The sequence below is a fragment of the Condylura cristata genome, unplaced genomic scaffold (genome assembly GCF_000260355.1).
Source record: "Condylura cristata isolate star-nosed mole 26May11 unplaced genomic scaffold, ConCri1.0 scaffold00038, whole genome shotgun sequence".
Taxonomy (NCBI): domain Eukaryota; kingdom Metazoa; phylum Chordata; class Mammalia; order Eulipotyphla; family Talpidae; genus Condylura; species Condylura cristata.
The window spans coordinates 3,973,149-3,995,817 of NW_004567139.1; the positions used below are offsets into that span (position 1 = coordinate 3,973,149).

General features: G+C 37.9%; 1 protein-coding gene across 4 annotated transcripts in view; it reads right to left on the reverse strand.

The window, feature by feature from the left end:
* Positions 1 to 22,669, reverse strand: part of ABCA9 (ATP-binding cassette, sub-family A (ABC1), member 9) — a 50,945-nt gene that overhangs the window by 20,988 nt on the left and 7,288 nt on the right. For 3 of the 4 annotated variants that reach the window (XM_012733076.1, XM_004693460.2, XM_012733077.1), the window contains exons 3-21: positions 22,322 to 22,529; positions 20,018 to 20,182; positions 18,834 to 18,937; positions 18,045 to 18,271; positions 15,489 to 15,630; positions 15,046 to 15,231; positions 13,488 to 13,635; positions 12,036 to 12,204; positions 11,416 to 11,477; positions 10,785 to 10,895; positions 9,946 to 10,121; positions 9,632 to 9,751; positions 9,212 to 9,350; positions 8,685 to 8,775; positions 6,539 to 6,678; positions 4,644 to 4,763; positions 3,288 to 3,486; positions 2,215 to 2,381; positions 1,548 to 1,681 (exon numbers count right to left, since the gene is read on the reverse strand). In XM_012733076.1, coding sequence (XP_012588530.1) covers positions 1,548 to 1,681; positions 2,215 to 2,381; positions 3,288 to 3,486; positions 4,644 to 4,763; positions 6,539 to 6,678; positions 8,685 to 8,775; positions 9,212 to 9,350; positions 9,632 to 9,751; positions 9,946 to 10,121; positions 10,785 to 10,895; positions 11,416 to 11,477; positions 12,036 to 12,204; positions 13,488 to 13,635; positions 15,046 to 15,231; positions 15,489 to 15,630; positions 18,045 to 18,271; positions 18,834 to 18,937; positions 20,018 to 20,182; positions 22,322 to 22,529 — 2,808 coding nt within the window. Of the gene's footprint in view, positions 1 to 1,547; positions 1,682 to 2,214; positions 2,382 to 3,287; positions 3,487 to 4,643; positions 4,764 to 6,538; positions 6,679 to 8,684; positions 8,776 to 9,211; positions 9,351 to 9,631; positions 9,752 to 9,945; positions 10,122 to 10,784; positions 10,896 to 11,415; positions 11,478 to 12,035; positions 12,205 to 13,487; positions 13,636 to 15,045; positions 15,232 to 15,488; positions 15,631 to 18,044; positions 18,272 to 18,833; positions 18,938 to 20,017; positions 20,183 to 22,321; positions 22,530 to 22,669 lie in introns of those variants that run through there. The other variant, XM_012733078.1, reaches the window with a different exon arrangement.

The following is a 22,669-nucleotide window of genomic DNA, read 5'->3' on the forward strand; positions in this document are numbered from 1 at the left end:
ATGGAAGCATGGATTTTCACGAATACTAAGTTTGTGTCAGCAAGTTTGCTTGTGAAATCTCTTTAAAAGTGAAATTTTAAGCCCATTTGCCAATATAAGTAAATCATATCATTATGTTGCATAACTTAAAATTATATATTGCTGTGTATCAATTATACTTCAAGAAAAGTAGGGAAAACCCAGTAAAATGGCATTTCTGTGTAATAAAATTTCTCCCCCCCAAATAAAGAATATAATTATTCATACTGCTCAAAATGTGGGCAAATTAGCACTTATATTTTTGCAATCATAATTGAATTCAGCAAATTGCATGTAACTTGATGATTTAAAGCAATGTATATTCATAACAAGGAGGCTGCTTTTTTAAACTGTTTTTTTTTTTTCTTGAATATAATGAAAAACTCACCTGATTTAAGATTTATCAAGGGGCCCTCCCTGGTGGTGCAGCAGATTAAAACACAGCACTAAGAAGCTAAAGCCACTTCAGCATGAGTTCCATTCCTGCCTGCCCTGGAGGTGACCACATGGTGCGGCAGACCTCTCCTGACCCACCCGCTGCTCTCCTCAGCAGTGGACTTCGCTGATCTGCCTATTCTGCTCCCCACACTGTCTCCGGTGAATCCTCTCACCGCCCTTGTACCTCTGGCCTGTACCCCAGTTTTGTATGCATAAATGAATAAATCTTAAAAAAAAAGATTTATCAAGGATAAGTTTGATCACAGATAAAGTTTCTTCCCTTCTCTCTGGCATGGACACTTTCTGAAAATTGACTCTGCGAAGCTTCAAGTAGCCCATCTTTGTGAGATCTTGCAGCTGTATTTAATGCGACCCTCTCACCTTTCTTTACTTGTCCACTCTCAATATCACCACCCAGGCCCTTCCAGGGTCTAGGCAGGGGATAGAAGTGAATCTACTAAGTAGGGTGCAGGTTGGCAGTCTGAAGCCAAGTCTAGAAAGGGGAACTCTCACTGCCACTGCCAGCATGGGCACATGGAGGGATTTTTTCAAAAGAAGCCAGAAATTTACATTGCATGTGAAGTCTTCCAGTCTTAAGTGCTGCCAGATAGAGGAATCCTTCCTGAGTTTTCTTCCCATGAAAAACACCCTCTAATCTACCGTAAAAAAAAATTAAAGAGTTAAACTTTGTTAAGTAACTGAAGCCAAAGTTCACATTAGTATGAATCAAATTTACGTTTGGCTCCATCAACATGTCATTTGAGTTGAAATCCAATCGAAAGTAAGGTTCCAAGTAATCACTGGAACGGAATACAAGCGATAATAAAATTTAAATGTAATATTCACCACAGCAGTGCGAACAGTTGACTCAGGAACTAAACCCAGCAGAGTCCCATTAATACGAGGTATATTTACATCCCCATTTCGTTACATATTAGAACGGTGAGTGTGAGCAAGTAATTGTAGTCCAGCTTCTCCTCTAAGAGTGTTTGTGTCCTGTAGGCCTTTGATGTCGAGCGACACTGACTATTTGACCTGCAAGAGCGTGTCCCGTGCAGGGGAGCGTGTCCCGTGCAGCAGTCACAACACACCTTCGCGTCGCCGGACACAGTGAGGGCGCCGTTGTACGATGGCTCGTTGGGGCCAATTCTCGTCCCTGAGGCATCCACTTCCAGAGCTATGTTCTGCCGTCTCAGTGAGTGGATGAAGTCATCAATGCTTGAGCCTACGATGAGGAGGAGACCAACGCAGCAGGAAGGGGGTGAAGCGACAGGAGCAGTACAATGATAAGAATGTCGCTCAAGGCAGTGACACAAACTGAGGATTTTCTTAAAAGGAGGGAACTGATACTGTGGCATTAATGAGTAGGCATTTCCTCATCACTTCTGTTCATTTAAAATTAGCATGCAACCCTTGATGATATTAATTTTTCTATTTTTTTATGAATTTCTTGGACATCAGGGACAGGTTTCCCCCTAAACCCAAGGATACACAGCATTGGAAAACAATATGGGAGATTTCAGAGGCCCGTCAATAGTTCACCTTTTGTTGCTTTGTGCAATAAGCTGTAGGGTTTAAGTGAACTTGCAAAATCTGTTCTTAAAACAAACCCCCTAGCCTTCTATTTTAAATTAATGTCCTATTTGTCCTCATCTGCGCTTTCTAAGATGAACAGAATTTGTTTTTCCTGCATGGTTTCTGTTTCCCAGGGGAGCTTTCCAAAAGACTCCAGAATCTGCATGTTAATGCCAAGTTCACCTGTTTTATTGATGACAAGGAGGCGGGTGAGAGGAGCTTCAGGCTGTTGTCCCGGAGACAGAAAGTACATATTAGGAGACAGTCCCCAAGAATAATGTTTTTGGTACAACTCATAAAATAGATGTTCCAAAAGCTGAGGGCAAAAGCTAATGCCAAGAAGCAACAATCTATGTGGAAGAAAAGGCAAGAGAAAAAATTTCACCAATAGCAATTTGTAGGTTTTAAATTTTAGGGGATAGTAGATGCCTGGAAAAGAAACTAATTATATTCACTAAGCAGACACAAGGGATTATGCTCCCTCTGTCACCCCTGGATATCTCATTAAATTTAGGAATTGTGCTAATTATGACTAGCAAAGTTCACAGAGTGTAATTACATAAGCCTCCATGCACAGCCTCCCATATGCCCAGGCTCTACAGTAAAGCCCAGTCAGACTGCCATCGGGCCCGGGTCCATGGTTGATCAAATGCAAGACTGTGCTTCCAATCAGGCTCCTCCGTAGTTGAATCCCATGTCTGATTTATTTTGTGGGGCGACAGACATGTAACACAGAGCATGAGACAAAGGTGCCCATAAATATTTTTGAATGAATTGGAGTCCTGAGTGGGCTACTACTTTCATGCACAGAATCATTGCTCAGTGAAGAGCCAGAAACTACAGAGAAATGCGTGAGCCATACAGGAGGTTCCCAAGAGTGATGCTAAGGTTAAGATAGACCTATGTTACTTTGGGAAGAGAGGCAAGTCTTTGGGATGGAATCCAAGTGTTAATTCCTTGCTTCTGAAAGGCTAATTCTGTTTTGGCTAAGAGAGATTTTTACGTGAACTGAAAGGAAAAATCCTAACTTGTACCTGGCTTAATTACCTACCCACCTAAGCAATTAAAAATTGGTTTCTGTGTTCAAAAGTCTGTATATAGCCACTGAATTTATTTTATATTACTATAAACTTATTTTATATTTATATAAACTTTACATAAACTTATATATCTTATATCTATGCATTTTTCTTTAATTTTTCAGCTTTTATTTGACTCGTGATAACCAAAAATATTTGAAATATTCAGTTACTCACATGGTCAAAAGAGTTTTCTTTTCGTTCTTTAATTTTAGGAAGCGAATTTTCGCTATTGCACAGAGCTGCTGCCTCCAGAGACTCATGCCGCTGGCTGCTTTCTTCGTTTCATTAAGGGAAGACAAAACTTGTTCCAGTTCAACAAGGCTTCCTGTATCTTTTGTCCTATCATTTTGTAACTTTCCCCAAATTCCAATACCTATAAAACATAAAATTAGTTATTTACAAAGTAAATAAATAACTTTTGATATGTGTTATTTAGCTTTTCTTATGATCATCTTTTTCATAAAATGGTATTATTGAAGAGAGTTTTGGACAAAGATACAAGTAATTAAATCATGGCATTACTGGAGAAACTAATAAAGAAATGGTAATGGTGCAAAATAATGATATCAGAAATGCCTATCTTGTATTTTTGGAAAAAAAAATCTGTGCCTATAGCTTCGTAGGACTTAATTATTCCTATGGCGATCAATGAAAAGAGGTTCATAGCTAGTGAGGAAAAATCTATTCCTGCAGGAGATAAGGTGTTATGTATTTCTGACCATGGTGGGTGAGCTAGTACATTAGAACTTTCCCCTCCTTGCACCAGGGCAGGAACAGTGATAAATATATTTCTCAGTATATCCATGGCTAGAAACAAAACAAAAATTAGCTTTTTTGGGAAGAGAAGCCTAGAGAAACTGAACAACTCTAAACTTATAGAAAACGATGAGGAATTTACCTTCAAAGGGAAGATATATACACACAAAAAAATCGAATATATATTTTCAAAATTGGATAAAAGACAAAGTAGCCTTTTAAAACCCACTTGATTAGAAAAAGGGGAAAAATAAAGAGCATGGCAAAGAGCAGACACTACAGGATAATAATAAACCAGAAACAAGAAAATTTTTTAGAACAATGAGAAAGGCCATTTAGACCCTTTCCAAAGAATGGCAATTAGCCTGACAGCAAATCCTTTAGCAGCAGCAATGGAATCCTAAGTACATTCTGCAAGTTACAAGAAAAGTAGCTGGCATCCTACAATTTTGATTTTATTTTTTCTATATTGAATATGTTGTATATTCAACAATATCGCATGATTTGTTGAATCTGATTCACAATGACCCAGTCTTGTACACTGATTAGTTCCTATGTTTTATAAGATACATGGTACAAAATAAGGAATTCAAGATGGGATAACCGCATTAAAGAAAAGACAATGAAAAAGAAATAAACATTTTCCATCTGCTCTAAATTTTCCCCAAACCAGACTGAATACATAGCTCCAAAAAACATATAATTTGATCATTCAGAGCCCATTTTCAAAATAAAAAATTTCACAAAATGATAGAATTCAAATTTCTTTTTTACCTGATTCATCAACAGCTGATTTTCCTTCTAATTTCAAGAACACCTCATTCAAAGTTGTCATGGAAACACCATAATTCTCAATACCCTGGTTACAACATCTATCAAGATCCCTGTAAAGATCTATAAATAGGAACAAGGATGCGTCAAAATAGATATATTAGTAAAAATGATAATAATTTATATTACAAAAAGAGAAAACAGTTGTGATAAGCCAAAAGTATTCATCAGATACAAAACAGAAATAAAATTTTATTTTGTTTAATTTTATTTTTACTACAACTTTATAAGAGACTCTGAGTCACAAACACCCAGTTATACTACTCCTGAGTTTCCCCACCTCCACCACCCCTTTTTACTTTGACACTTTCTCCCCCCAATCCCTTGACTCAAGAACTCTCACTTCATTCATTGGTATCCACTATTTTTTTTTAAAGATTTATTTATTTGTGCATACAGAATTGGGGTGCAGGCCAGAGGCTCAGAGGCGGTGAGAGGCCTCACCAGAGACAGAGCGGGGAGCAAAACAGGCAGATCAACAAAGTACAATGCTGAGGGGAGCAGCGGGCGGTTCAGGAGAGGTCTGCCACGCCATGTGGTCACCTCCGGGGCAGGAGGGAATTGAACTCATGCGGAAGAAGCTTTAGATTCTCAATGCTGTCCTTTAACCCGCTGCGCCACCAGGGAGGGCCGGTATCCACTAATTTTTAATAAATATTTCACCTGTTGAATGATCTGCTATATCAGTATCCAATATTTGTCTTGGTCATTCTGTTTTGCTTTGCTACGAATAATTCCTTCCATTTTGCTATAAATGGCAATATCTCATCTTTCCTTATAATGAGTGTAAATTTTTTAAAAAGATTTATTTGTGCATACAGTACTGGGATACAGGCCAGAGGCTCAGGGGCAGTGAGAGGCTTCACCAGAGACAGAGTGGGGAACAGAACAGGCAGATCGATGAAGTCCACTGCTGAGGGAAGCAGCGGGCGGGTCAGGAGAGGTCTGCCACACCATGTGGTCACCTCCAGGGCAGGCGGGAATTGAACTCATGAGGAAGTGGCTTTAGCTTCTCAGTGCTGTGCTTTAACCCGCTGTGCCACCAGGGAGGGCCATGAGTGTAAAATTTTAAACACTCATTATTTCATTTTTAGAAAGTGACACAGTGGTGGAATTTGGGGAAATTATTATATTTTATCTAAATGTCTTTTTAAGGAATTATTAAAATAAATGAGTCTTACAGATGGACTGAATATTTGTGTCCTCTAATGTAATGGAATTTGAAGGTGGGGTCATTGGAAGCTAATTAGGATGAGACAAGGTCATAGAGGTAGAAGCTTCATGGATGAGATTGGGGTCTTTCTAAGAAACAGGAAAGCTCATTTCCTTTCTCTGGGAAAGGCTATGAAGAGAAGTGGCTAGGGAGAGATTACCCACCAGTATTCAACTCGGGAGAGATTACCCACCAGTATTCAGCTGTTCTGGCACCTGACCTTGGATTTCTGCTTGCCAGAACTATGAGAAATAAATACGTGTTGTTTGTGAGACACCCCATTTGTGGTGTCTGTTAACACAGCCTGGACTGAAATAGAAAATGCTTAATTCAAACACCCATTACTTTAGTAATATTTTCCCAATAATAGAGATTTGTATTTCATATTAGAGATAATTGTTTGATTACCTTCAAAGAACCAAGCAGTTAGATTATACAGAGGAACTAATGTTTCTGGAAGTGATTAAGTGCTGTGTCATTTCCCCTTGTTTAAAAAAAAAAACAACATGGATTAAAGGACTAATGCAAGTACATAGCTTTGCATTCTCTTTCCTGTCTTAACACTGCTGTTATTGTTAGTAACATCATGGATATAAAGCATGCCATGGTCTAGACATTCAGTTACCTGGAAATTTGTTTGTCCTTCCCAAAGGCAAAATATATACAAGCTTCTCTTCACTTTGGGCTGTTAGTTTGGCATCGGGGATGTGCTGTTTCACCAGCGATGTTACACTGCCTGGGTTGCACATTTCGTTCAGATGCAAACTGCATTTTAAAAGGGTAAAGTTATTTCTATCCAACATTATCTCTATGAACAATTCTACTAGGGACTTGTCACTTCATTAATATTTGCGAGACAAAATGTATAATGTAATGATAGACGACTGAAAGTGTCAAATTTACAACATGGTGGAAGACCAGTGTAAAGGAGACAAAAGTGACCCAAGGAGAAAAGAGATTTCAGTCACATTTGGCTTAATAAAAAAAACCACTGCCTCAAAACTCTTGGGAGATGAAGAAGTACATTGAGAGATGAGGCAGGAAAGTTGTGAGTGGAAAGGCATGCCCAATTTTGTCTCTTCTAGTCAAACACTATAGTCGAAATTCTCCTTTCTAAGAAATGATGAGTTCTACAAAAAAGGACTTGAACTTATAAAGACAAAAACATACTAATTTGGCGTAGTCATTTAGAACGTGATCCTAATGTCAGCCTTCAAGTCTCTGGGTACCCATTTTTATTTGTGTGCTGAAATAACATTCTACACTCAGAAGAATTTTGAAAGACAATAGAATTAAGTATGAGTTAGCACAGGGTGTTATCTGTGCTAAGGAAGCTCAATATATGATGTTGGCTAATTTAGCTAATTTTCTCTCTCTTTTGCTCCCAAGTGTATTCAAGTCAAAGTTGGTCTTTCTTGATGAAAACATATGAAGTCCTTCATGGAAACTCTGAATTTGACAAGTACTATTATAAGTCACATACAGTTAAATTTACTGAGGCTATAGAATGATGAGAGACTCCCAATTGGATTTGATGATGCAAACCTAGAAAATCAATTTTTGAAACACTGTTTTGTGTTTTGAGCATCCTGTGCTAAGCTTTCCTAAATGGGAAGGATACAAACCTTCCTGAAAAAAGCTTGAAATACAAAGGGAATCTGAGCCAGAGTTAACTCGACTGAGTTAAATTAGTCAGTTTAACTTCATTCAATATCTTTAGCCTTAATTGGTGAGTAGGTCTTTATTACTACTATTTTATAAATGAAGTTACTGAGTATCAAAATTAATTAAGTTCCTTAAGGCAGCAGTTCAAAATAGTATTTTCAGGATTCTAGAAAAGAGGATGAATATCAAGGAGAAAATGCTCATGAAAGCCCTTCAGTAATATACAAGATTTGAACATGGCTAAAATGTGTTGCAAGAGAACATGACAATCAGATGCCCTACCTCAAGCAGAAACAAGACAATTAGAATACAGAACATGCCTAGAAAAAATAGTGGTTCATTTTGTTTGCGGGAGGGGGGGTCCTGATTTGTGAGATTGCATCATGAAGGAATGGTAGGTTAGGACAGGCTTCCAGGTCAAGCACTCAGTGTAAATAACAGGGATTGGAGGAAAATCCATTTAACTACTAGGGATAAAATGACTTGATTTTTAAAGAAAGACCAGTATTTTAGAAGGAAGTATATAGGGAGTGATTCATATCACACCTATTACTTTGTTCCAAAGAAAAATAAATGATGAGACATTGGGTAGATTAACAATACTCTCTGATGTCAAAGAAGGATGACAACACCATCTTCTTGATTTATTTTGAGGGTTAAATGTGATTATATATATATTCCACACTTAAGTACCTTAAAAATATAGCAAACACTTAAAAATTGATAGACAACGTCATAATGATGATTATGATATTTAAAGTCAACAGAATGTCAAGAGAGAAAACAAAGAGAGAAAGCTATTTAAATTTTCAAGATGCATGAAAATATGACGAGAGGTCTAGGAGATCAATAAACCTCTCTTAGCAAATAATGTGCTGTGAAGATATTTTCCAAATTTTTTACTTAAATATAGCTTAATCATCTTTCTATTCTCACTGTCTACCATCCCACAATCCTACATTCTTGGTAGGAGAAGAGAAGTTTCCGTGTAGTTCTAACACAGATCTCCTGAAGTGAACATACACATGTGTGTCCTATGGTAGCATACTAATACTGACATCTGCCCCCGGTATGTTCCAACATGCTTGCAGTACCCATATCTGTACCTTAAATGGTAGCCAATACCCCATTTCTGCTTCAGGAACAAAGAAGAACCTGCACACTTCAGCTTCCCATTGGATATAAACACCTTCCTGTCTAAGTAGAAAAAACAAATAGGTTGCATTAAGGAGCTAATCTTCACTATTTGTAAAAGAACAAATTTACTAATGAATGAACTTTTAAAAGCATGATCTGGTCAAGTAGATATGCTCTCATTCTTTCTGATCTAATAAGTAAAGTAAGTTTATTGTCTTGTATATTTAGCAAACTGATCAAAAGGATCTATCTCAAGTCAACTGGCATCCCTATTAAACATCTTTGTGAGTATGCTACATGTTTTACAACTGATGCGATGCTTTGCAATAGGATCAGAGCATTCCATTGGGGACTCATTCAGGTATGTAGACACTCAAGTGGATGAGAGTGAGATTCATCCATCATGCCTCTCGGCAGTCACACCTGGCAGCTGTGATACATACCACCTGTGTTTCTAATTCCTTGCTAAGACCTATGACAGAAAACTAAGAGTCACCAGCCAAGATGTCAGCTTCATCCATGAACTGCGTGCTGAAGAGAATGACTCTGTCTGATTTTCTCTCCTTTAGGAGACTCCACACACAGTGCCTTGAAAGAGGATCTGAGCCAGCAGTTGGTTCATCCAATAGCAAAACCTGTGCAGAAGGAAAGCACACAAATCCATATTTTCCTTTCCTGAAAGATAATTTTTTAAAGTAATATACTTAGAAGTATATTTGGTAGAAATATCTTCATACTTAATCTTCCATCATAGGAGTCCTCTTCCATTCATGATTTGCAAATGAAGTTTGATGGAATAAAATAGTTTTATATTCAAAATGAGCAGAATGGACTCTAGTGTCATTGAAAAAAAAAAAAAAAGAGAGAGCTTTATAGTCCTGATTGTGATTTCACCAATCATTTTGGTTTGACTCACCTGAGGATCTCCTAATATGGCAATCCCAAAGGTGAGTTTCCTTTTTTGTCCTCCACTTAAATTTTGAGCAAGAATGTCTTGAATATTTTCCATCTCTAAGTTCTGTAACACTCGTTGTACCTGAGCAAATAAAGGATTTTTAGTCTGAAATTCAGAATGTTTTTATTTAAAGCACTAGTATTTTGGGGTTCATTATAAAGTTGTTCAATGTTCTATTTCCTTAACCTTTAGGCAATGAACCCAAACACATACTGAGCTTTCTAGTTAATCCATTTCATGTTTCTGACTGCATGACATGGAACATGTTCACTTACCTCTTGCTCCACTTCCTGTGGCTGAATCCCTTTTACTTTAGCAAATAGCCTCAGATTTTCTCTCACTGTGAGAAAGTCAAATTGTACATTGAATTGTGGGCAAATTCCAGTGAGTTTGCTGACAGCTTCCAAGTCAGCTGTTTCTGAAAGGGAGTGACTATAGATGGTGACCGACCCTGGGAGTAGGAGGTAGAGAATTAGCATCAGGTTAAAGGACAATAAAATGGGAAAAAAAATGTTTTTATCACTAGAGTCTTTAAAATATATTTTAGCTACATCGAGCAATGCCAAATTTAGTGTTCATGATATACCTGATGTAGCTGGAATGCCAATTAGTAAGCAGAAAGCTACTCATCATGAGATATTTAAGCCATAAAGATTTCCCATATAAATCTATAAAAAAAATTGAAGAAATTTCTAAAACTTTTCTCTCTCTTTTCTTAAAGATTTATTTAATTTATTTACACATATAAGAACCAGGGTACAGGCGAGAGGTGCAGGGGTGAGAGGGCTCACCAGAGACAGAGTGGGGAGTAGAACGGGCAGATCTACTGAAATACACTGCTGAGGGGTGCAGCCAGAAGACAGGAGCGGTCTGCTGTGCCCTGTGGGTCACTCCCTGGTTGGGGATCGAACTCATGCTGCAGTGGTTGGGGACAGTCTGAGAGCAAGCACTGAGACTGTGCCACCAGGGAGGCCTTAAAACTTTTCTCTTAATATCTGAATGTGATTAGTAGTTAATTAAACTACTAGCTGGGAATTAACAAAGTTACTTGACTGGAAAATACACAGTGAATTCCTTTGCCTATATACTTGTCATTGGCTGATTGTCTTCTCACCTGATGTTGGAGCCAAAAACCCACTGAGTATGTTCAACAGGGTGGTTTTCCCAGCACCGCTGTGACCGAGGATGGCAGTGATCTGGCCTTCATATATGTCAAATGCCAGACCTGCATTGTTTAAAAAAAAATAATTATACTCAGAGCCTACCTGGTAACATTACACTCTCCAAATTTTTAATAATTTCTTATAGCATGTATACATTGGCTAGCAAGAGTCAAAGTAAAATCTATCCATTTTTTTCTTTAAAAATATCTCCCCTATGTTACATTACTTTATAGCTGTTACATTGTGACCATATTGGTAGGTGATTAACACATTTTTAGATAAAAGTAAAGTCTATTAAAGATAGACTGTAATAGTGTCAGCTTTAAGATTAAGGAATGCGATAAGCTGAAAATAAAGAATGTGATGATGCTATGGCTTATCTGTCAAACCAATTGGCTATAGGTGGTGTACTTGACTTTCTAAAATTGTTATAAGGTCTTAAATTTACTTGGAAGGAAATGTATTCAAATAAAGGAGAGCCATAGTGTCTGGAGTTTCCGTTCTTAGCCCCTCCCAAAATGGTAGAAGGGGAGGCAGAGTAATAACCAAACAGCCCTATGAAAGATGAACATTCTTTATTACCTTTTAGAGCTTCTACTTTTTCATGTTTTCCTTTTTCATATTCTTTCTTAAGATTTTTTATTCTGGAAAAAAGAAGAAAATATTTTGAAGGAATTAAGGAGGTAGTCAGTCAGCCAATTGGTACATCAAAACTTGGGGGTTCTTTCCTTCCTGCACACCCAGGTGATTGCAGAAACATGCAGGACATGACCTTGATGAAGAATTCCCATCATTGTAAGCTGGCAGGCTGCACTAGAAGAAGCATCAGGTAGCACATGGGAATAGGAAGCTGGGAGAGAGGGAGAGAAAGAGAGAGAAAAAGAGAGAGAAGAGAGGCATGAAGAGAAAAAAAAGACACTTAGGAAAAAGGACATAAAAGGATTATTTCTTTAATGATAATTATCGTTATACCATAAAGTGTTAGTAAATGAAAGGGCTGGTAATTTCACACACACACACACACACACATACAGAGAGAGAGAGAGAGAGAGAGAGAGAGAGAGAGAGAGAGAGAAATAAGTGATAGTCTTTCATGAGTATAGCCTGGGTGAAGGTGTTCAAAGACACAAATCTGTCACATGAGTATTCTGCCTGATAGAGTTCTGGTCTGTCACCTGTTCTCCATTTAATTTACTTATTACCTGATGGCTTCTTTTCCATGGAATTCTGGAGACACTGGTTCAAAAGAATCATTAGATGAAGAATTTGAATCTGTTTCATTCTCAAGAGTCACGTGATCAACCCTTTTGTGTTGAAACCAGAAAGAGGACTTCAGGAAAAACCAGGGAGAATGTCGATGTCCATATTCAGCTTCATGAACAGGAGACAATTAAATACAGGTCAATGACCATTCTATGGATCATGCCCAACACAGAGCATCACATCAATACAGACTCCTTTATGTTAAAACTCAATACAGTGTCACCTAAAGGTGTGGCTGTTTCAATATGCCAAGGGCAATACAGAACAGTGAGAAAAATATTACTGAGGTGTTACCCACTATGGTGTTTCCAATATGAGAAGCATGTTGCCTTGTTATCTAATTAGAAATGCCTCAAAGCTTAGTGAGATAATTTAGGGAGAACTGAAATATAGTACTGAGCAAAATCTTAACTCCACTTGCCCTGATCTTAAATCTATCTCCCAGAGTTGCCGGTTATGCTGAGAAACAGGCATTGTATCATTGCCTGGCAGTATTTTAATAAGTCAGTAAGGACTGGTGAATTTAAGGTGGGAACTTGGGACAGGAAATAAGAATATTGAAGGACAAATATTAGAATGAAAGAAATGAAGCAAATGCATAGACATGAAGGAGCAAAGGGAAGGACTTCTTGACAGTAATTCTCAGCAAAATAAACATAGCTGGCGCTAATCATTACTCTGAGTACCCTTAGCACAAGAACCAGAAAATGTAAATACATTACAGGAAAATGCGTAAAGATGACAATGGAAATTTTTACAAGATAGTAAAGATGATTGACTCAGCCTACTCTTAAATTAACTTTTATGGAATGACTTCTGCTAGACGTTCTTCAAAAGTACTGACAGCCATTATTCTATACGTCAATTCTCTCAGAAAGATGATGAGTAAATATTCAGGTTTCCTTCTTTCCTTAACTAATCTTCCTATTTCCCCCCACTACCTTCTCCCTAATATTTACCTAACAGAATGAGGAGGAGATAGACAAACTCCTCTGGTAAAAACCTTTCTTCTCTGTGGCACAGATTGCTTTTTCTACGCAATTATAATGTTGTGGATATATAACTCATCATTGCTTATCAGCTGAATTAAATTGGGAAGCACTTTGAAATTAAAATCCAGTGCCAAGCACTAGCATCCTTCACCTAGTTCTGCTATAAGTGTGATTTTTTATAATCTCTGTGCTTCTTTTTAAAAACAAATAATCTAAAGAATTAGGGAAGAACAACCGTTAGAAGTTAACTCTATAAACAAAATGCAGAATACCTTTAGGCTTATTTAGAAATTTTGAAAAAACATGCTTGATAATTTATGCTCAATACATTGTAGACAGTTATTCTAAAGAAATATAATGAATGAAATGGTGTTTAATTACAACCATATTATTACTTACTGGGCAAAATTTTGTCAAAATACAACGTCAAAACCAAATAGAGAAGAGCATCAAATATCAACATGAAAAAGGTTGCTATGATCATGTAGGGTTTGTTTGTAGACTCCAAATGCACATTAGAATTCACATCATAGTCCAAATGTATAAACTGGAAAAGACATGCATATGTTGAATTTTGAAAGGATAAAGCACTAAGTTTTATTTTTGTCTTACTTCTGCTAGCCACTAGGATTGAATAGCTATAAATAGACATAATCGGTTATTACAGAGTTCTAATCTTCTGGAAGACAAAGTAATGAAACCATTCAACTCCAAAGTGCCTTGGGGAATTAATAGAGGTAGAAAGTAAGGACATAAAGAAACATAGCAGCAGTAAACAAATTCTATCAGAGGAGGTAAAAACTTAAGGAAGGGCCCCTCCCTGGTGGAGCATTGGGTCAAAGCACAGCATTAAGAAGCTAAAGCCATTTCAGCACGAGTTCAATCCCCCGCTGGAGGTGACCCACATGGCGCAGCAGACCTCTTCTGACCTGCTTGTTATTCCCCTCACCAGTGTGTTTTGCCAATCGGCCTGTTCTGCATAAATAAATGAATCTTAAAAAAAAAAACAAAAAAAAACTCAAGAAAGGTGAATTTTGAGCTGGGGCACAGGGATCCCATTGGGCTTAGACAGGAGAAGGAGGATGTTTCAGAAAGGACAATGAGACTATAGAGGAATGAGAGTATCTCAGTAATTGGGCAGAAGACAGAAGAATAATTTCTTTGTAATTTAATTATTTGATACAAGGAGTTTATATATCACATAAACTTACACTTAGCATTTTATATCTGATACATAAGTAGAATTAAATTTCCTGAGAAGACATTCAGTTTCATTTATAATTAGCCAATCAAAAAGTAAAAATGTATTTGTATCAAATTCCTGGTCTTCAAATTCTGGTAATACTATTAAGGATCACACTGCGCATTAAATTCAGTGAACACTATATATTATTAGGATCTTATTATTAGGAAACCAAAAAATAGACATTTTAAGCTTATCATTAGAAAAAAAACATTAAAGGTAAAATTTGAGCCATATTCATATAGAAGATCAAACTAAAATTGATAACTTACTAGAAGACTGTGCAGAGAGAAAGAAATGGAAACCTCTCCTATCTCATAGGTGTGCACCTGTACAAAAGTGGATGGGAATTTTTAAAAAAGATTTATTTATGCATACAGAACTAGGGTACAATTCAGAAGTACAGGGGCGGTAAGAGGATTCACCAGAGACAGAGTGGGGAGCAGAACAGGCAGACTGAAGAAGTACACTGCTGAGGGGAGCAGTGGGCGGGTCAGGAGAGGTCTGCTGCACCATGCGGGTCACCTCTGGGGCGGGCGGGGATCAAACTCCTGCTAAAGTGGCTTAAGCTTCTTAGTGCTGTGCTTTAACCTGGTGCACCACCAGGGGGGTCTGGATGGCAATTTTAATGCTTCACACTTGTAACATGAATTACTTCAGAGGGAACCTCTTTGAACTGTACTGTAAAAGGTGAATAATTACATTAACTCTTACCTGGGCCATTCCAGCAGTGAAAGCAAATGGGCTAAGAAGACATAAGGTCCACTCCCAAAAAGCAGGGAGATGTCTATACAACACAGTAAATCCCAGACTTCCCCAAAAGACAATCAGGAGAAAGACCACCAAGCCAGTAAGGAAGGGTTTCTTAACCAACACGCTCACCAGGAAAGCTAAAGTTATCTGGGAAGAGAGAGAAAACTTTAGTGAGCACACAATTCTCTGAGAATCATCAGTAGCATAATAAAATGAGTTTCATATAACAGAAAGGTATTTCATCAACCTTTCATTCTGAGATACTGTCTCCTATAAATACTGAAATGTTACAAACAGAAGGGGAGATTCAGTGAGAAATGACCAGTAGGTTTCAGTGAGGAAAAAGAAGAGAGGGGAGAGAAGAAAAGAGAAGAAGAAGAGGAGTGTTAAATTCATGAACTCACCAGAGACAGGCCATAGAGGAGGAAGAGGATGAAGACCACCACAAAGCCAGTTAGGACAATAACCTGGGTGGATTTCACAATAAAAGCCATCAGCATGGCCATAATGAACGTGAAGCCAGCATACATTAACCCCCAGGAGAACCTAACAGAAAAACAGAACATCAGCTCAGATGGCTGTTAGTTCACACTGACTCATTCATTCGTTCATTCAGCAAATGATTTGCAAAGTTTATCATGTGTCAAGAACACAACAGCCAAAGAAAATACAGCAGCTAATAAATAGGAAAAGTTCTCTGCCTCAAAAGTTCATATCTTACAGGGGGGAAGGAAGCTACAAATGAGTCAAGAGGTAAAATAGGCAGTTAACTACAAAAAAAGAAAAAGACTGGATGATCGAATGAAAGCAATTGGGAGACATATTCAGGGTGATGTCTATAAGTCTCAGTTCTTGATTGCCTTTAGTAAAGTAATTATGTGGACACCATGGACAAGATATACATAAACACATAAGGATCCACACATTTTTTTTTTCTATAAAAAGCCAAAGAGTAAATAATCTAGGCTTTGTGGGTAATAAGTTTGCTTTGTAGCATAAAAGCCATTATAGACAAAACACAAACAATGACTATATTTGTGGTTCAATAAAAATTTACTTGTGGAAAGGAATTTGATTTTCACATAAATATATGTGCACCATTAAATATTATTGCTCCTTGGATTTTGTTTCCTAAGCATAAAAAAATTTTCTAATTTTCAGATTGTACAAAAATGGGCTATTATTGCCAACTATGATATGAATTATCGGAGATTAGATATCGATGCAGATATACACCAAGGCAAGGACAAAGCTTATAGATGTCGATGACTGTGAAGATAGGTTGTTTTTGCTATTTATCCCAAAGAAACAGGAAGAAAGTTCTTCAGAAGAGAAAGAGAACAAATCAGATTTCCAAACACACAGATATGGTTTCAAATTTTCTCTGCTACACTGAAATTCTGATTCTGAGAGGTAGTGATGCTTTCTGCAAAACCTCTTTGAATTTCCTTTAGCTAGCAAAACTGGCGCTAGTCTGGGTCTCTGGTAAAGGTAACGGGACTTAATGATAAGCTTTGAAAGGCAGGGCACACCTGTCCTTCCTTTAGCTAAATGCAACAGAACATTTTATTTTATTGTCAGTTTGGAATTTGACCCTTGATTTCACTTCTCACATCTACTGCTCTCATATTTTCAAAAAGTTCTACTGTCTGCCATCTACTTATATAACATCTAATATGAATTTATATAACGCACTTTAAATACAATTCCTGCATCCTGATAGCCAAGGAGGGAGACACTATTATCAATGCTTCACAGTAAAGAAAGCTGAGGTTCAAGGAAGTTAGGGAATTTGTTCAAGGTGGTAATACCCACTGGAGAGGAACTGTGGCTTCCTGCCTCCACCCCCTTCAGTGTGTCTGTGGGAACAGCTCAAGGCCTGCACAGCATGATGACTCATTCAATATGTGGTCAAAACCCATCATTCTTTCAAGTAAAATAATGGAAACATATATGGTGGTGTGACGCCAGTCTGACCTTGTTCCGCGTCTGGCAAGGGTCCACCTGGCAAAAACGCGGGTGTCTGAGGGAGAACCCTTGGAGACCAGAACTGTGAGAACACGGACAGAGGTCATGCGGGCACAGCCCAGCATTTCGGTAGAGATAATCAAAGAGCCAATTAAGGAAAGAAATCCAGGTGTGTGTGTGTGTGTGTGTGTGTGTGTGCGCGCGCGTGTGTGTGTGTGAAAAAGGGGTATACAATGGGAATCTTAAAAATAAAGTTTCACTGCATGCTGGACAGAGCAGTCCCCTATGTCTGATTTCCTTCACCTCTGCCTCCCAGGTCCCTGACTCCCTAGAAGCCCACACATATACTCCATCAAACATCAGGAGTCTCAGGTTCTTATAGATTTGGGTTTATCTTTTTGCCACTGACTGAGCAGGCACACAGATAATTTTAATTTATTTTTTTAGCTATATATTTTACTTCATTCTTCCTTTTTGTACAACACATGCTTTCCCTTCTCAGGTGTAGTCCTTGTAAAACTCTCACACCAATTCACCAGTGCACCCTTCCCATAGTCCTTTGTGTGAGAGAACATTCCCTCTCCCGTTTTGATCCCTCTCTCTCCCATTCCCCTGCAGAGTGTCTCTGATTAATAGTCGCCTGTTGATTTTGATTTGTAATGTATTATAATTATTGTTTTCCTGGTCCCTTGTTTGGTTCCCCTACATCCCTCCTGTAAGTGAAACTAGCTGATATTTTTCTTTTTCTTCTGGCTAATTTCACTGAACATGATCCCTTCCAGCTCCATCCATGTTGCTGCAAATGGCATGAGACTGTCTTTAATTCAAAGAAGCATAAAAGTTGCATTCATCAAGCCTAAAGACTCATGTCCTCCATTAGAATACACTACTTGTGAAAGCTCCCAGTTTAAATCTGATATGTTGAGCACGACATCGTATTAGATTGCACTGTGGATTTGTGCTGTGTGATGGGTTGTAGCCAAAAGATTTACCAAAATGCTGACTCCCGAAGTCCCATCATTGTCATCAGTGACTTAACACATTGTCTTTCTTGTGCAACATTGACTGAGACATAGTATATAAATGCCGAAAAAGAGATAACGCAGAAGAAAATGAAAAAATCTGTCATGACTCCTGCTTGGGCAACAAACGGTAATAGCTTCATGTTTATGCCAGTCACTGACATGAGCTCTTCCATCACGGAATGATTTGTTGTGATCTGAAGAAAGATATCAATAAATAAACTTGTCATTAAACTAATTATAACATCAGGCACTTTTGCTCAATTATAGAAAGCTGTATCTATTTCACGCTTAAATATATATGTGATATGATGTCAGGTCATCATGACCATTCCCCGGGAGGAAAGAGCAGAGGAAAGACTGTTTTTCTCTTGAACTTTTAGGTCATCCCTATTTGCCATCTCTACTGGACAAAACTCTGCTCGTGCATGGAGTCTCTATCTAAATATATCTCTTCTGATATGTCCCATCAATGTCTTCCAATTCATTGCTTACCTACCACACCACTTCTGATTCCATCATAGAACCAAACTCTTACTACGGCTGTATGTCCATATTTCTATCTCCTCACTACCCAGATTCTCAAGTTTTACTTCTTTCCTAATCCTCAGCGGTTAGTGTAATGGTGTCAACATAGCAGTTGTGTAGCATATTGCACCAAAGTACTCAAGTGCGTAAATTATTAGAACTGCTCTTTATATCAATATCCAGCGAAATTCAGTTCACATTGTAGCTGTGTTCCCTTAACTTACTACTCACTTCTATGATGGCAGCATTAATGGCAGCTTGGAAAGCGACAAAGCCTTTCTCCCAGAATATGGAACCTTCACACATGATTTGTTCATCTATTGTTTGGCAATGCGCTTTAGAAAAAGAAAAGCACACATATCATGATGGGAGGAGATGATCTTGGTTAGAGGAAAAATCAAAGTCCACATATTCCAACATGTACTCCTAGTCCATGAACATGGCAAGACTGTTCAGGTGAAGTTCCGTAGAGTAAAACTAAGAAGAATACATTGGAATTCTTTTTTTTTTTTAATTAAGGTAACATTGGTTTACATTATTGTTGGTATTTTAGAAGTAGAAGCCTCCCCTTTAGGTGTAGTTACTGTAGTGCACCCACCACCAAATCACCCTTGGCTTACTGCCACAATCCACTGTGTTCCTTCCCCTCTTTGTTCTTGTCCCTCCTCTCAATCTGGATCCTTCAGTTCTATAATCAGGTTAGTTTTTAAGCTTGCCTTTATCTGACCCTTTTTTGATTTCTCCATATTCCATATATAAGTGATGCCTATTCTTAAGACCAATTCTTAATAAATTTGTATTCTCTTTTCTAATTCTTTCCATTAGTCAAGAATGTTTTGTTGAACTTATATTGTTTGGACCAAGAAAGCACAGTTAAAAAAAAAAAAATGTTTGGGCCCTTTCTGGTGGCTCAGCGGGTTAAATCACTGCATTAAGAAGTTTAAGCCACTACTGCATGAGTTCGATCCCCGCCTGCCCAGGAGGAGATCCACATGGCGAGGCAGACCTCTCCTGACCCGCCCACTGCTCCCCTCAGCAGTGTACTTCCTTGATCTGCCTGTTCTGTTCCCCACTCTGTCCCTGGTGAATACTCTCACCCTCCGCATCTCTGGCCTGTACCCCAGTTCTGTATGAATAAATAAATAAATCTTTAAAAAAATGTTTGGGGATCATTGAACAGAAGCCTTAGCTTGAGGTTTTGTTTAGCAGTAATGTAGGAATAATAACAAACATTTCCTAACAAAACAATGTACTGAAGACCAAAACTTTACTTCATAGGAATAAATCTCACTTATGTTCAGAAATGAAAAGTATGTGTTGTGAATGTTTGAGTAGCTGTCTGCCATTACATATGTTCCCTGTGATCCCCTGTCATAACAACAAAAGAATTTTTTTTTTTCTAAGAGGCAAGTTACCTGAGTGGTCTCTGTGTTCCTTGATCTTGGGGATTCTACCTCTCCAGGAAAACTTCAAATGATAAGAGAAGGTATCATTAAAGATGACTCTCACTGCATCTGTAGAATAGTTAAAGTCCAATTCATCCATGCTCTTTTCATCAGGCCACCCCATGACTGTTTTGCCTGCCAAGTGAGAGAAGGGAATAACTCAGTAAAGATTTTTATGTGGTCCAAAGACAGCATGCCATATTCAATAATGTTACAGCTCTGTCTTCATTAAAGGCAGTGCTGGTGCTCAACAACAGACTCACCCTTTGAAGGTGTGTGTATGGGGGTTTCAAACATTCTAAATAAAACCAGAAGGGCTAAGGGGCAATCACTTTTTATCGCTAATAGATTCTGCCTTTCCAAATATACCACTTAGCTAATAATTTAGAGTCTGGAATAATAGCAATCCTGTTGCATATATTAAAACTTGTGAACACATATATCTACCTAAAGTTGAAATATATTCTATGATAGGCAGATGCTGTAATTATAGTATATGTTTCCATTTGACAATGCTGTCAATGTGGTCCAATTTCCAAGACAGCATAAAATTGTTCAATTTGGAGTGTTTTGCAAGAGACTTTGTTTATTCTAGAATATATAATGTAACTGAATGGCTGTTACTAACCAAACCCAGACCATGTAACCCATGTTCTTCTTCACAGATGGGAAGCTGTTGTATGCATGTTCCTGCTGCACTTGAACATGTTCCTTTTCTTTGTATTTTATGTGACCTGATAACTGGCTCTAGAGGCTTAAGCACACTCAGGCCCAATCCCTTTGTCTTCTTACATCAGAGCATCATTGTTTCTGATTGTCTCTCCTTTTGAGATACTAGCTACGGTCAACCTTCAATGCCCAGATCCACTAACTCAATGGGAGTTTCAAAATGATGATGCATGATTTCTATCATTTCATTTTCTTTTATGAGTAGAAAACATAAAGTAGTACTTTCCATCGTTTTTTTTGGTTGTTAATAGTCCAGTTCATCGTCTTGTTCCATTTTCATACTAAGGACTGATCCCCCAAAGATAAATACTATGTTTCCTTTAACAATGTCATGAAAGTACAGATTTCAGCATATGTTGACTGAGTTTCAAGTCATTACACTTGAATTTGTGGAATATCAACTTAAGCCAACTTTGGTCAGTGGGAGTCTCTTCAGGCTGAGGACTGAGTCCTTCTGAAGTAACCTATTTGTTCTCAATGGCTTCTGAACTATCTGGAATGGTAACATTCATCACCCTATATACATTCCTTCCCTAGACCTCAGCCTCTCTATTCTTCTGTACTGAGTCACTGGTGTTTTAAGAACATGGGTGACAGAATTAGACTATGTCATAATTACTTATTTGGCCTGCCCCTCCTTAACCATATAACACCCTTGGAATAACATTCTAATACAACACTAGCAAAACAATTACTGAAAATGTTTTCGGGACCTTCCTTGTGGCACAGCACTATGAAGCAAGCTACAGCCACTTCAGCACAAGTTCGATCTCCTGCTGGGGAGGTGACCCACATGGCACAGCAGACTTCTTCTGTTTTGCCTCCTATTCCCCGCAGCAGTGTACTTTGTCAATCTGCCTGTTCTGCTCCTCACTCTGGTGAATCCTCTCACCATCCCTGTACCTCTGGCCTGTCCCCAGTTCTGTATGCATAAATAAATACATTTTAAAAAAGAAAATGGTTTCAATAGTGCTTCACAAATGGCTTCCTCATAGTGGGTTTTTTGTATCCTTCTCAGGCCCATCAGATAGACCACTACATTACTTTGCTCTCTCAATAACCCCAGAGAGAGAGAAAAAAAAATGCAGGCATGTAGCTCTTAGTGCTTCTTTCTCATTCACTTAGTTATATTTTGGTATTCAGTGGAACACTTTTTCATCCAATCTTGTCCATGATTTATTGGTTTGGTAGCTAATTTCATTCTTAATTCTTATGTTTTTGAAAAGATTACAAAATACATGTTATTAAAGCTGCTCAACCTTTCCAGAATCTTCTTACAAAATACATTTGAATAACCCTGGACTAGCTCACTTTTAGCTTATAACTAGGTTAATAAACTCTTTTTATGTAAAATTTCCTAAATAGGAGACTAGAAAATAAGATAAGGAAATCTCTGATACTAGAAAGGATTATATTTCGATGTTATAAGTTAAATCTAGAAGCTTGAAAATTTAAGAGTTCATCAAGAAAATCCCAAAGTGATTTTATGTGTTTTGCAAATGTGGAAATGATCATTCTAGAATTACCATGAATACCCATACATACCTTTCATGAATGGGGCTGAAGCTACTTTGTTCATTATTTCCTGGGTAGTTGTGGATTCGGGTGCAAACGCAATAACATAATTAGAATCATTAAAATTATCTACACGTCCCAGATCCACTGCAGGCAGTTGAGGAAAGTCATTGACTTGATGTAAATCAGAGGCAAATAGGAATACAAACAGTACTAGAAGGAATGAGAAAAAACACTCCTACACAGCAATGAGAAAAAAAATGAAGCAAGTCAATCTTTCAACCACAGATTAAACATTCACAGACAACCAAAAACAGTTACATCATGCAGTTTGGATTCCATCTTTGCTTTGCTCCAGTTTTCAATTGTCTCATTTTC